Genomic DNA, 13,373 nt, shown 5'->3' on the forward strand with positions numbered 1-13,373 from the left:
TCTATGCAAGATAAATATTCCTTTGCAAGTGCCATAGGGAGAGAAACATGCATTCTGACAAGCAGTCAATGCACAACAATTCTTATTGCAGTCACGGGAAAAACACTTGAACGCAGTTTTGATGGCCTTTGTTAAAAAGAGGGGGGGTCCCAGCTTTCCAGTGCTACCACATTTATTTCTCAACTCCTAAAATTGTGCTCGTGGCATTGTTTTAAATATGCCTGAAACGGGAAGCCTGGGGAAGCTCCATGGAGAAATCGGCTAAAGAGGGGTCAGAACCCGGTGTAAATCAGTGACGCATCACGTCAAACCAATCAAAGGCCTTGTTTGGGGCTCACCAGGTTAGTGCCGTAAGAGCAACAGTGAAGACTAAACATGACAACAAAACAACCACTGGTGACAAAACATTTTAAAATGTTTGCAGCGCGCTGCTTTTCACAGCCTCTCTGTTATTTAGAGATAATAATAATAATATAATATAATATGCCATTTAGCAGACGCTTTTATCCAAAGCGACTTACAGTCATGCGTGCATACATTTTTTTTTGTGTATGGGGTGGTCCCGGGGATCGAACCCCACTACCTTGGCGTTACAAGCGCCGTGCTCTACCAGCTGAGCTACAGAGGACCAGGTAAATGAGGTAAAGCTGCAGCAAGAGGGGGGGAGGGAGGGGGGGGACCCTAGGTATAACTAGCTAGCTGCTCTCTAGTTCAATTTCTCTCACGATTATAAAGCCAACAAAATATCAATAGAAACATATTATATTATTTACCTAAAAGGTTAGCTGTGAAAGCCCAGTCGCTAGCAGATCCAGGGTCAGTGATACAGGGCCTTCAGAAAGTATTCACACCCCTTGAATTTTTCCACATTTTGTTGTTACAGCCTGAAGTCAGAATGGATTACATTGAGATGTTTTGTCACTAGGCCTACACACAATACCCCATAATGGCACTGGCCTACACACAATACCCCATAATGTCACTGGCCTATACACAATACCCCATAATGGCACTGGCCTACACACAATACCCCATAATGGCACTGGCCTACACACAATACCCCATAATGGCACTGGCCTACACACAATACCCCATAATGGCACTGGCCTACACACAATACCCCATAATGGCACTGGCCTACACACAATACCCCATAATGGCACTGGCCTACACACAATACCCCATAATGGCACTGGCCTACACACAATACCCCATAATGGCACTGGCCTACACACAATACCCCATAATGGCACTGGCCTACACACAATACCCCATAATGGCACTGGGCCTACACACAATACCCCATAATGGCACTGGGCCTACACACAATACCCCATAATGGCACTGGGCCTACACACAATACCCCATAATGGCACTGGGCCTACACACAATACCCCATAATGGCACTGGGCCTACACACAATACCCCATAATGGCACTGGCCTACACACAATACCCCATAATGGCACTGGCCTACACACAATACCCCATAATGGCACTGGCCTACACACAATACCCCATAATGGCACTGGCCTACACACAATACCCCATAATGGCACTGGCCTACACACAATACCCCATAATGGCACTGGCCTACACACAATACCCCATAATGGCACTGGCCTACACACAATACCCCATAATGGCACTGGCCTACACACAATACCCCATAATGGCACTGGGCCTACACACAATACCCCATAATGGCACTGGCCTACACACAATACCCCATAATGGCACTGGCCTACACACAATACCCCATAATGGCACTGGCCTACACACAATACCCCATAATGGCACTGGGCCTACACACAATACCCCATAATGGCACTGGGCCTACACACAATACCCCATAATGGCACTGGGCCTACACACAATACCCCATAATGGCACTGGCCCACACACAATACCCCATAATGGCACTGGCCTACACACAATACCCCATAATGGCACTGGCCTACACACAATACCCCATAATGGCACTGGCCTACACACAATACCCCATAATGGCACTGGCCTACACACAATACCCCATAATGGCACTGGCCTACACACAATACCCCATAATGGCACTGGCCTACACACAATACCCCATAATGGCACTGGCCTACACACAATACCCCATAATGGCACTGGCCTACACACAATACCCCATAATGGCACTGGCCTACACACAATACCCCATAATGGCCTAATCACAATACCCCATTACACCCAATACCCCATAATGGCACTGGCCTACACCCAATACCCCATAATGGCACTGGCCTACACACAATACCCCATAATGTCACTGGCCTACACACAATACCCCATAATGTCACTGGCCTACACACAATACCCCATAATGGCAGTGGCCTACACACAATACCCCATAATGGCACTGGCCTACACACAATACCCCATAATGGCACTGGCCTACACACAATACCCCATAATGGCACTGGCCTACACACAATACCCCATAATGGCACTGGCCTACACACAATACCCCATAATGGCACTGGCCTACACACAATACCCCATAATGGCACTGGCCTCACACAATACCCCATAATGGCACTGGCCTACACACAATACCCCATAATGGCACTGGCCTACACACAATACCCCTTAATGTCAGTGGCCTAATCACAATACCCCATTACACCCAATACCCCATAATGGCACTGGCCTACACACAATACCCCATAATGGCACTGGCCTACACACAATACCCCATAATGGCACTGGCCTACACACAATACCCCATAATGGCACTGGCCTACACACAATACCCCATAATGGCACTGGCCTACACACAATACCCCATAATGGCACTGGCCTACACACAATACCCCTTAATGTCAGTGGCCTAATCACAATACCCCATTACACCCAATACCCCATAATGGCACTGGCCTACACACAATACCCCATAATGGCACTGGCCTACACACAATACCCCATAATGTCAGTGGAATTATGTTTACAAGTTAATAAAAAATGAAAAGCTGAAATGTCTTGTGGGGGAAATTGCCCCCCACTCGACAGGCCGGAAAACGCTGGCTGGCTACTTTTTATTTCTGGCTGGCTACTCTATGTATACAGAGAAAACAGTGCTTCAGTATCCTCAGCACTGTACATTTTTGTTCTGGCTCCACACGTGCACAGTTAATTCAACTAATCAGGGTCTTGACTTACTGTGGACTCTATGGCCACTCTGTCACTGACCACGCTCTCTCTGAGGTCCTACAGTATCCCCAGTGCTCTCTCTGAGGTCCCACAGTATCCCCAGTGCTCTCTCTGAGGTCCCACAGTATCCCCAGTGCTCTCTCTCTGAGGTCCTACAGTAACCCCAGTGCTCTCTCTCTGAGGTCCTACAGTAACCCCAGTGCTCTCTCTCTGAGGTCCTACAGTAACCCCAGTGCTCTCTGAGGTCCTACAGTAACCCCAGTGCTCTCTCTCAGAGGTCCCACAGTAACCCCAGTGCTCTCTCTCAGAGGTCCCACAGTAACCCCAGTGCTCTCTGAGGTCCTACAGTAACCCCAGTGCTCTCTGAGGTCCTACAGTATCCCCAGTGCTCTCTCTGAGGTCCCACAGTATCCCCAGTGCTCTCTCTCTGAGGTCCTACAGTAACCCCAGTGCTCTCTCTGAGGTCCCACAGTATCCCCAGTGCTCTCTCTCTGAGGTCCTACAGTAACCCCAGTGCTCTCTCTCTGAGGTCCCACAGTAACCCCAGTGCTCTCTGAGGTCCCACAGTAACCCCAGTGCTCTCTGAGGTCCTACAGTAACCCCAGTGCTCTCAGAGGTCCTACAGTAACCCCAGTGCTCTCTCTCTGAGGTCCTACAGTAACCCCAGTGCTCTCTGAGGTCCTACAGTAACCCCAGTGCTCTCTGAGGTCCTACAGTAACCCCAGTGCTCTCTCTCTGAGGTCCTACAGTAACCCCAGTGCTCTCTCTCTGAGGTCCTACAGTAACCCCAGTGCTCTCTGAGGTCCTACAGTAACCCCAGTGCTCTCTCTGAGGTCCTACAGTAACCCCAGTGCTCTCTGAGGTCCTACAGTAACCCCAGTGCTCTCTGAGGTCCTACAGTAACCCCAGTGCTCTCTGAGGTCCTACAGTAACCCCAGTGCTCTCTCTCTGAGGTCCCACAGTATCCCCAGTGCTCTCTCTCTGAGGTCCTACAGTAACCCCAGTGCTCTCTCTCAGAGGTCCTACAGTAACCCCAGTGCTCTCTCTCTGAGGTCCTACAGTAACCCCAGTGCTCTCTCTCTGAGGTCCTACAGTAACCCCAGTGCTCTCTCTCAGAGGTCCTACAGTAACCCCAGTGCTCTCTCTCAGAGGTCCTACAGTAACCCCAGTGCTGTCTACACCTGCGCTCTGTGTGAGGTACTACTGGACTCTGTCTCTGAAGCTCACAGACACATCAAAGACAAGTGGCACAAGAGGAGAGCGAAGGTGAGAACACCTACTACTATTCACTTCTGCCTTCTATCATTCAAAACAACGATAAGACACAATACATACATTTTGTATTATATTATATGACCTGTGTGTGTAACGTGAATCTCTGTTCTGTGTGTGTGCTCTGTGTCTGCCCTGTGTAGGAGCGTCGTGAGGAGGCGATGCTGACGGAGATTGTGCCCCCCAGGGCGGAGCAGGTGGCAGCGGTGGGCGTGGCCCTGGAGGGCGTGGTCAGAGAGAGAGGGATGAGTGACCAGGATGTAGAGAACAGACAACAGATCGTCTCCAACATGCAAGAAGTCCTAACAGCCGTCCTGCCTGGTAAGAGAATAGACAGTAGACTAGAGGTGGAGACTAGAGGTGGAGACTAGAGGTGGAGACTAGAGGTGGAGACTAGAGGTGGAGACTAGAGGTGGAGACTAGAGGTGGAGACTAGAGGTGGAGACTAGAGGTGGAGACTAGAGGTGGAGACTAGAGGTGGAGACTAGAGGTGGAGACTAGAGGTGGAGACTAGAGGTGGAGACTAGAGGTGGAGACTAGAGTGGAGACTAGAGGTGTAGACTAGAGGTGTAGACTAGACCAGTGGTTCCGCACCTATGGGATCTTTACTTTTGAATGGTTTGGTCTAGAGACGAGCGGTTCTCTGCAGTGTAAAGATCAAGCTCCCTTTGTTTGTATAACAGAGGTACAGCTAAGCCAGACAGACAGTCAGCTAATCAAGGCAGGTGAAGTCATATGATACACATGACTGCTCGTGGGAATTTGTGAGTACATCCAAACGGCCTCACAACCGCAGACCACGTGTAACCACGCCAGCCCAGGACCTCCACATCCGGCTTCTTCACCTGCGGGATCGTCTGAGACCAGCCACCCGGACCTCTGATGAAACTGTGGGTTTGTACAACCGAAGCATTTCTGCACAAACTGTCAGAAACCGTCTCAGGGAAGCTCATCTGCGTGCTCGTCGTCCTCACCAGGGTCTTGACCTGACTGCAGTTCAGGCGTCGTAACCGACTTCAGTGGGCAAATGCTCACCTTCGATGGCCACTGGCTCGCTGGAGAAATGTGCCCTTCATGGATGAATCCCGGTTTCAACTGTACCGGGCAGATGGCGTCGTGTGGGCGAGCGGTTTGCTGATGTCAACGTTGTGAACAGAGTGGCCCATGGTGGCGTGTGAGGAGGAGGAGGATTATTATTTAAGATACTCTTTGAAGAGGTAGGGTTTCAGATGTTTTTGGAAGATGGACTCTGCTGTCCTAGCTTCAGAGGGAAACTGCTTCCACCATTGGGGTGCCAGGACAGAGAAGAGCTTGGACTGGGCTGAGGGGGAGCTGCCCTCCCATTGGGGTGCCAGGACAGAGAAGAGCTTGGACTGGGCTGAGTGGAAGCTGCCCTCCCATTGGGGTGCCGGGACAGAGAAGAGCTGGGACTGGGCTGAGTGGGAGCTGCCCTCCCGTAGGGGTTGGAGGGCCAAGAGACCTGAGGTGGCTGAACGGAGTGCTCGGGTTGGGGTGTAGGGTTTGACCATAGCCTGAAGGTAGGGAGGGGCAGTTCCTCTTGCTGTTCCGTAGTTATGCACCTTTTAACCAATCTCTTAGCTTTTCTCAAACACAGAATTTTGGGTTATTTGGACTTATGGTCCAAGATAAGGTTTTCCAAAATGTCCAAGATGGAGGAAAATGTATCCTGACGGACCTGATGGGTTTGTTTAGCATGAGGAAAGACACCTACATACACTGAGTGTACACTGAGTTTATGTTTTGTTTTACCCCATATGTAACTCTGTGTTGTTGTTTTTATCGCACTGCTTTGCTTTATCTTGGCCAGGTCGCAGTTGTAAATGAGAACTTGTTCTCAACTGGCTTACCTGGTTAAATAAAGGTGAAATAAATAAAAAAAAGTACAAAACATTAAGAACACCTTCCTAATATTGAGATGCACTCCCTTTAGCCCTCAGAACAGCCTCGATTCGTCGGGGCATGGACTCTACAAGGTGTTGAAAGCGTTCCACAGGGATGCCGGCCCATTACATCCCACAGTTGCGTCAAGTTGGCTGGATGTCCTTTGGGTGGTGGACCATTCTTGATACACACGGGAAGCTGTTGAGCGTGAAAAACCCTGCAGCGTTGCAGTTCTTGACACAAACAGGTGCACCTGTCACCTACTACCATACCCTGTTCAAAGCACTTAAATATTTGGTCTTGCCCATTCACCCTCTGAATGGCACACATACACAATCCATGTCTCAATCGTCTCAAGGCTTAAAAATCTTTATTTAACCTGTCTCCTCCCCGTCATCTACACTGATTGAAGTGGATTTAACAAGTGACATCAATAAGGGATCATATCTTTCACCTGGATTCACCTGGACAGTCTGTCATGGAAAGAGCAGGTGTTCCTAATATTCTGTCCACTCGGTGTACAAAGTTTTTTAAAAGTCTCTAGGTCAAACAGGGCGACCGAAATGAGGGTTAAAGTGAGACTGCTTACAACAGCACCCCCTATAGGCCAACTGGTGCCATTCTATTAAATGTTTTACATTTCTAGTCATTTAGCAGACGCTCTTATCCAGAGCGACTTACATGAGCAATTAGGGTTAAGTGCCTTGCTCAAGGGCACATCGACAGATTTTTCACCTAGTCGGCTCGGGGATTAGAACCAGCGACCTTTCGGTTACTGGCGCAACGCTCTTAACCACTAAGCTACCTGCCGCCCTATACACTCATGGCCTTTAGTTTAGAAGATATAATAATCATTTGGTGGGTGCTTATATTTGTCCTATTTCACAAGTGTACAAGTGTGTATTAATACGCATGTGTGAATTGGAAATGTTTGTTTTTGTAGGGAGAATGACGGGGTCATGGTCCTGACATGGTCCTGTAGAAGTTTCCGGAACATGTAGTTTAGATGTTTTCTTCCAGGAAGGGCTAGGGATGTATACAGTTGTGAGAGATGAGAATGTCAGTATGGATGACTGGGTTTCAGGTGAGTTTTTTTGTTTGTGTTCTCTATTGGGCTTTTTTCTCTCTCCCAGAGGTGAAACTCCGGCTCTATGGGTCGTCCTGCACCAAGTTTGGTTTCAAGGATTCTGACGTCAATATTGACATCCAGTTCCCACCTCATGTGAGTAGCCCTGCTTGCTGATGAGATATGTGTGTGCTCCTCTTCCTACACTAATAGTGAACGTTTGGTTTATTTTCAATTTCGTCTGTGATGGTCATCATGTTTTTCTGAAGCTCTGTAATATTGTCTTTGTGTAATCTATGATATATTAAGGTTCTGAAATGGGCCTGTGTTCACAGATGTTGTCTTTGTGTAATCTATGATCTATGATGTTCACAGATGCATCAGCCAGAGGTTCTGTTGCTGGTACAGAAGAGTCTGTCAGTCAGCCGTGAGTATGACTAACTTTTATCCCTCCAGACATGCTACGCTAGAAACCCCATAATAACCAATGATACCGTTAGCGTTAGCATGGTGATCGTCGTCAGTGGAGTGATCACACTGAGAGGAATGTTGATGATGAGGTTGTTCATGTTGGTGGCGGTTGTTTCCAGTTCTCTATGGTAACCTGGAGGCAGACTTCCATGCCAGGGTACCTGTGGTCATCTGTAAAGACCAGGGCAGGTCAGTGCTTCATTAATCGCATCCCTTATTCCAGCCATGGATCATCATGTTCGTTCTAATGTGCTGCTATCTGATAGTTGTGTTGTTTAGCACTAATCTTTCTGAAAATAACCACATCTCCCTTTGACTGATGTGAAAGTGTGGCTGATGGGACCTGTAGTTTTTCTGGAGGAACCTGTCTGATGGTTGTTGTTGTCCTCCAAGCGGTCTGGTGTGTAAGGTGAGCGCAGGAAATGACAACGCATGCCTGACCACCTCCTTCCTGTTTGAGCTGGCCAATCGGGAGCCTCTCCTGCTGCCGCTGGTCCTGGGCTTCAGACACTGGGCTCGGGTGAGTTTATTTATTGGCCCTCACACCAGATCACCAGATCACCAGTTAGCCTAGCAGTGTTTCCCCTAGATCATGGGGAACTTTGATGGGGGTGGGGGGCCACAAAAAAATCTTCATTTATCATGAGGGTCCGCAGTGGCTCGTGGGTCTGCGTACCCTCACATGCAGTCAAAGCCGGTCCTAAGTTTGTTGGGCCCCAACTTTTGTTTTCTCGGCTCTTGACAGAGAAAAATGTGACGTTTTCGAGTAATTTCCTGCAATTCTACACGTTTTGCCATGGGGCATGGAGTAAATGTTGCAGTTTTAAAGCAAGTTTGCTGCAATTCTACACATTTTGCCATGGGGCAGAGAGAAGATTTTGAATTGATCTGTGGGCCTACAAAAGGGGCTCCGCGTCACCAGTTGCCCATTCCTGCCCTAAATGTTTCTCTAGGTGAGGTGCCGAGGTTCCTAAGACATTTTGGCCTGTATAAACACCTCATCACTGAGGGGCGAATTAAGTCAAATCTTCACATAATCATGCATTGATATCAATGGTAGACTAACTTAAAATGGGACTTGAGTGGCAGTTAGAATTCGCCCCATAGACAGAATAGTCCCTTATGTCTTTTGTGTACCAAGGCTTTTACTTTTCAGAGTTTTGACATTGTGTGCTCTCTCTGCCTGTTAGATCTGTCACGTGGACCGAGCGGAGGAGGGAGGTCTGCCCCCGTACGTCCTGGCTCTCATGGTCATCTACTTCCTCCAGCAGAGGAAACGGCCCGTACTGCCTGCCTACCTGGGACACGAGGTACACTCACACACAGGCTTGTTTAATTAACCTTGTGGTGGGGACACAATTTATAACCATTCAAAATCCTATTTTCCTTAACCTCCTAACCCTAATTCTAACACTAATTCTACATTAACCCTAAACCCCCTAGAAATAGCATTTGGCCTTGTGGGGACTAACAGAATATCCCCAGTTGGTCAAATTTTTATTTGTTTACTATTCTTGTGGGGACTTCTGGTCCTCGAGTACGTATTGCGGTTTTGGGGTCACGGTTCGGTTTCGGTACAGCGGGAAAATTACATGCCATTCACAATGTTCCTGGCATTGTCTGTTGTAACATCATTCACAATGTTCCTGGCATTGTCTGTTGTGACAGGATTGTTATGTTAGGCCTCTCAAGTTTCCACTGATGCTGCGTTTGTAACCAGGTGGGAGATGGGAATTTACCAGTTGTGAAGTCGTAATTAAAAGTTGGATGCATTGTGATTTGAACTCGTTGAGAAACGCTCATTGGCAAATTTGCCAACAAGCTGTATCAACCATAAACTAAAAGTGCAGCTATCGTGCTTGTAAACAAATTAGTGTTCAGAAACATTAAACTGCTGAAAAATGCTGTTATAGAGGCCATTTCCTTAGTAGGTGAGGTCAGAGGTCAGCATGTGGGAGAAGTGGGTGCTCAGGATGATAGACTAGTTTCCCCTCTAGTAATTACCAGTTGGAGGGGCGGTGAAGTGGATTTATTCCAGTCGTATGTGGAAAATTCCCACTTCACACTTGGTTGCGAACGCACCATGACACTGCCTCCTTCAATGCCAGGTGTGTACTTGTGACTCTCATAAAGGAGGCGTTTCTGTGGCGCGGTACATCTCCCACTCCAGGGTAATGTGACGTGGGCGGTCACTGTTAAGGAAGTGCAACACGGTGCATTGGGCCAATTCATTGAAAACTGTGGCTTTGGTTTGCTTATATAGTGTGGGAACAGCCTGTTTGCTGAAACGGGTGCAAGAGGGAGGTTTGTAACGTGGCTCAAGCACTTTCAATCACCTAGAATGGGCGCATATCCGAGGCTATAAACCAAAGACAATAAAATATAAACAGTCTACCTATCGCTCTTGTAATTTCTTTGGCCCGGTCAGAATCCGCTGCCGCAGGCTGCTTAAATACAGAGACTATGTTTATTTTCACTTCCGTCTTACTCCGGTATACTGGGGTAATGTCATCGTAAGATGTCAACATACACCACCGTTCAAAAGTTTGGGGTCACTTAGAAATGTCCTTGTTTTCCATGAAAACATACATGAAATGAGTTTGAATAGGAAATATAGCAAAATGAATAGGAAATGTAGTCATTGACAAGGTTAGGAATAATGATTTTTAATTGAAATAATAATTGTGTCCTTCAAACTTTGCTTTCGTCAAAGAATCCTCCATTTGCAGCAATTACAGCCTTGCAGACCTTTTTGGCATTCTAGTTGTCAATTTGTTGAGGTAATCTGAAGAGATTTCACCCCGTGCTTCCTGAAGCACCTCCCACAAGTTGGATTGGCTTGATGGGCACTTTTTACGTACGATACGGTCAAGCTGCTCCCACAACATTTCAATAGGGTTGAGATCCGGTGACTGTGCTGGCCACTCCATTATAGACAGAATACCAACTGACTGCTTCTTCCCTAAATAGTTATTACATAGTTTGGAGCTGTGCTTTGGGTCATTATCCTGTTGTAGGAGGAAATTGATTCCAATCAAGTGCCGTCCACAGGGTATGGCATGGCGTTGCAAAATGGAGTGATAGCCTTCCTTCTTCAAGATCCCTTTTACCCTGTACAAATCTCCCACTTTACCACCACCAAAGCACCCCCAGACCATCACATTGCCTCCACCATGCTTGACAGATGGCATCAAGTACTCCTCCAGCATCTTTTCATTTGGTCTGCGTCTCACAAATGTTCTTCTTTGTGATCCGAACACCTCAAACTTCGATTCGTCTGTCCATAACACTTTTTTCCAATCTTCCTCTGACTGTGTTCTTTTGCCCATCTTAATCTTTTCTTTTTATTGGCCAGTCTGAGATATGTCTTTTTCTTTGCAACTCTGCCTAGAAGGTCAGCATCCCGGAGTCGCCTCTTCACTGTTGACGTTAATGAAGCTGCCAGTTGAGGACCTGTGAGGCGTCTGTTTCTCAAACTAGACACTAATGTATTTGTCCTCTTGCTCAGTTGTGCACCGGGGCCTCCCACTCCTCTTTCTATTCTGGTTAGAGCCAGTTTGCGCTGTTCTGTGAAGGGAGTAGTACACAGCGTTGTACGAGATCTTCAGTTTCTTGGCAATTTCTCGCATGGATTAGCCTTCATTTCTCAGAACAAGAATAGACTGACGAGTTTCAGAAGAAAGTTATTTGTTTCTTGCCATTTTGATCCTGTAATCGAACCCACAATTGCTGATGCTTCAGATACTCAACTAGTCTCAAGAAGGCCAGTTGTATTGCTTCTTTAATCAGCACAACAGTTTTCAGCTGTGCTAACATAATTGCAAAATGGTTTTCTAATGATCAATTAGCCTTTTAAAATGATAAACTTGGATTAGCAAACACAACGTGCCATTGGAACACAGGACTGATGGTTGCTGATAATGGGCCTCTGTACGCCTATGTAGATATTCCATTACAAATCAGCCGTTTCCAGCTACAATAGCCATTTACAACATTAACAATGTCTACACTGTATTTCTGATGAATTTGATGTTATTTTAACGGACAAAAAAAATGGCTTTTCTTTCGAAAACAAGGACATTTCTAAGTGACCCCAACCTTTTAAACGGTAGTGTATTTTAGGTGTTGGCAGCTGCATAAGCTATTCAAATTAAATCAAATTTGATTTGTCACATGCGCTGAATACAACGGGTGTAGACCTTACCGTGAAATGCTGACTTATGAGCCCTTAAAGGGATAATTAAAATCATTAAACTCTTGTCAATATGGGTGAAAGCCTTTTTTTCTGTCAGTGGGTCAAACAAAAATGTTCCCCATGATTTAACTTCTAAGTGGTCCGCCTGTGAAAATCAGGGAATTGTGTAGGAAAGTGTCATAGCTACATAATTCTAGTCAGAAGGAGATCAAATTTCATAGCTCTTTTTAAAACAATGACCTGCACTCCAGATCGCCAAAATCAGGCAATAGATGTTTGGCCACACTTGTCTAGAACACATCCATCCATTTATATCATGACAAAGTGTAGATTTCACTTAGATGTGCTCAATCTAAACAGTGTACCAAATTATTTAACCTCAGTTTCTCCTTCAAGTACCATGTCGCAATGCGCCGCGTCTGTAGGAAACAGATATTACAGAAAGGAGGAGATAGGAATCCCATTGGGCAATGAATAGAGAAACGCCCCACCCAACTGACTGTCGACCAATCGCATTCACGTTGTCATGCTGCGTCACACGGTTGCTAAGCTAATCGTCACGCAATTCTAATGGGTGTTTCCCTTCTCCTCAAAATTCTCTCTGTGGGAACGCAACGTAACGCCGCTCTCGCTCTGGGCAGAGATGCCATTTATAGCTCAGTGACAGAGAAACTGCATGTTGAAACTGAATTGATAGCGCAGTTTGTTTAGGCGATTTTACAGCTAGCTAGCTAGCTAGCTACTTCACATGCTGATATTGTCTTTGGTATTATTGTGTGGAGCTATGTTTTCTAGCTAGCTACCTAGCTAACCAGCCCAGGGAGATGGAGAATATTGTATTGTGGGTTTTGTGGTAGACTTGAGCTGCAACAGATTTCCAAAAATGATTTTCACGTTTCTACCAACCAAAATGGAACATTTGTTCACAAAAAAATATTGTTTTCACATATTCATGTTATTTAAGTGTTTAACGCTGTTAATAATAGGAATTAGTAGTTTGGGTTGGATTATCCCTTGAACCAACGAGCCCTTCTCGTTCAGCACTGGCGACATACTCTCTCCGTCCGTCACCGTTGTAATCTACTGGGAAGCCAAAATGTTCCCAAACTGGAGATTTAAACTATAATGGAGAATCCTCCTGGTTTATCGACCCCACCACTCGCCATTATACAGAACTAGTTCCCAGCTGCGCCTCACAAAAAAAGGACAGTTTGAAATGCGCCAGATAAGATTAAAAATGGATTCCAACATACACATCGGCTCTAGTTAACGGAACAGCCTGAAATATATTTTC

The 13,373-nt window shown here is 46.5% G+C and overlaps 1 protein-coding gene across 4 annotated transcripts in view; it reads left to right on the forward strand.

The window, feature by feature from the left end:
* The window catches only part of LOC121530747 (terminal uridylyltransferase 4), a 65,140-nt gene that overhangs the window by 11,381 nt on the left and 40,386 nt on the right, over positions 1–13,373 (forward strand). For all 4 annotated transcript variants that reach the window (XM_045212258.1, XM_045212257.1, XM_045212255.1 and 1 more), the window contains exons 5-11: positions 4,323–4,439; positions 4,589–4,766; positions 7,481–7,569; positions 7,789–7,840; positions 8,004–8,073; positions 8,278–8,404; positions 9,075–9,194. In XM_045212258.1, coding sequence (XP_045068193.1) covers positions 4,323–4,439; positions 4,589–4,766; positions 7,481–7,569; positions 7,789–7,840; positions 8,004–8,073; positions 8,278–8,404; positions 9,075–9,194 — 753 coding nt within the window. The remainder of the gene's footprint in view (positions 1–4,322; positions 4,440–4,588; positions 4,767–7,480; positions 7,570–7,788; positions 7,841–8,003; positions 8,074–8,277; positions 8,405–9,074; positions 9,195–13,373) is intronic.

Source organism: Coregonus clupeaformis, unplaced genomic scaffold, assembly GCF_020615455.1.
Source record: "Coregonus clupeaformis isolate EN_2021a unplaced genomic scaffold, ASM2061545v1 scaf0002, whole genome shotgun sequence".
NCBI classification, from domain to species: Eukaryota; Metazoa; Chordata; class Actinopteri; order Salmoniformes; family Salmonidae; genus Coregonus; species Coregonus clupeaformis.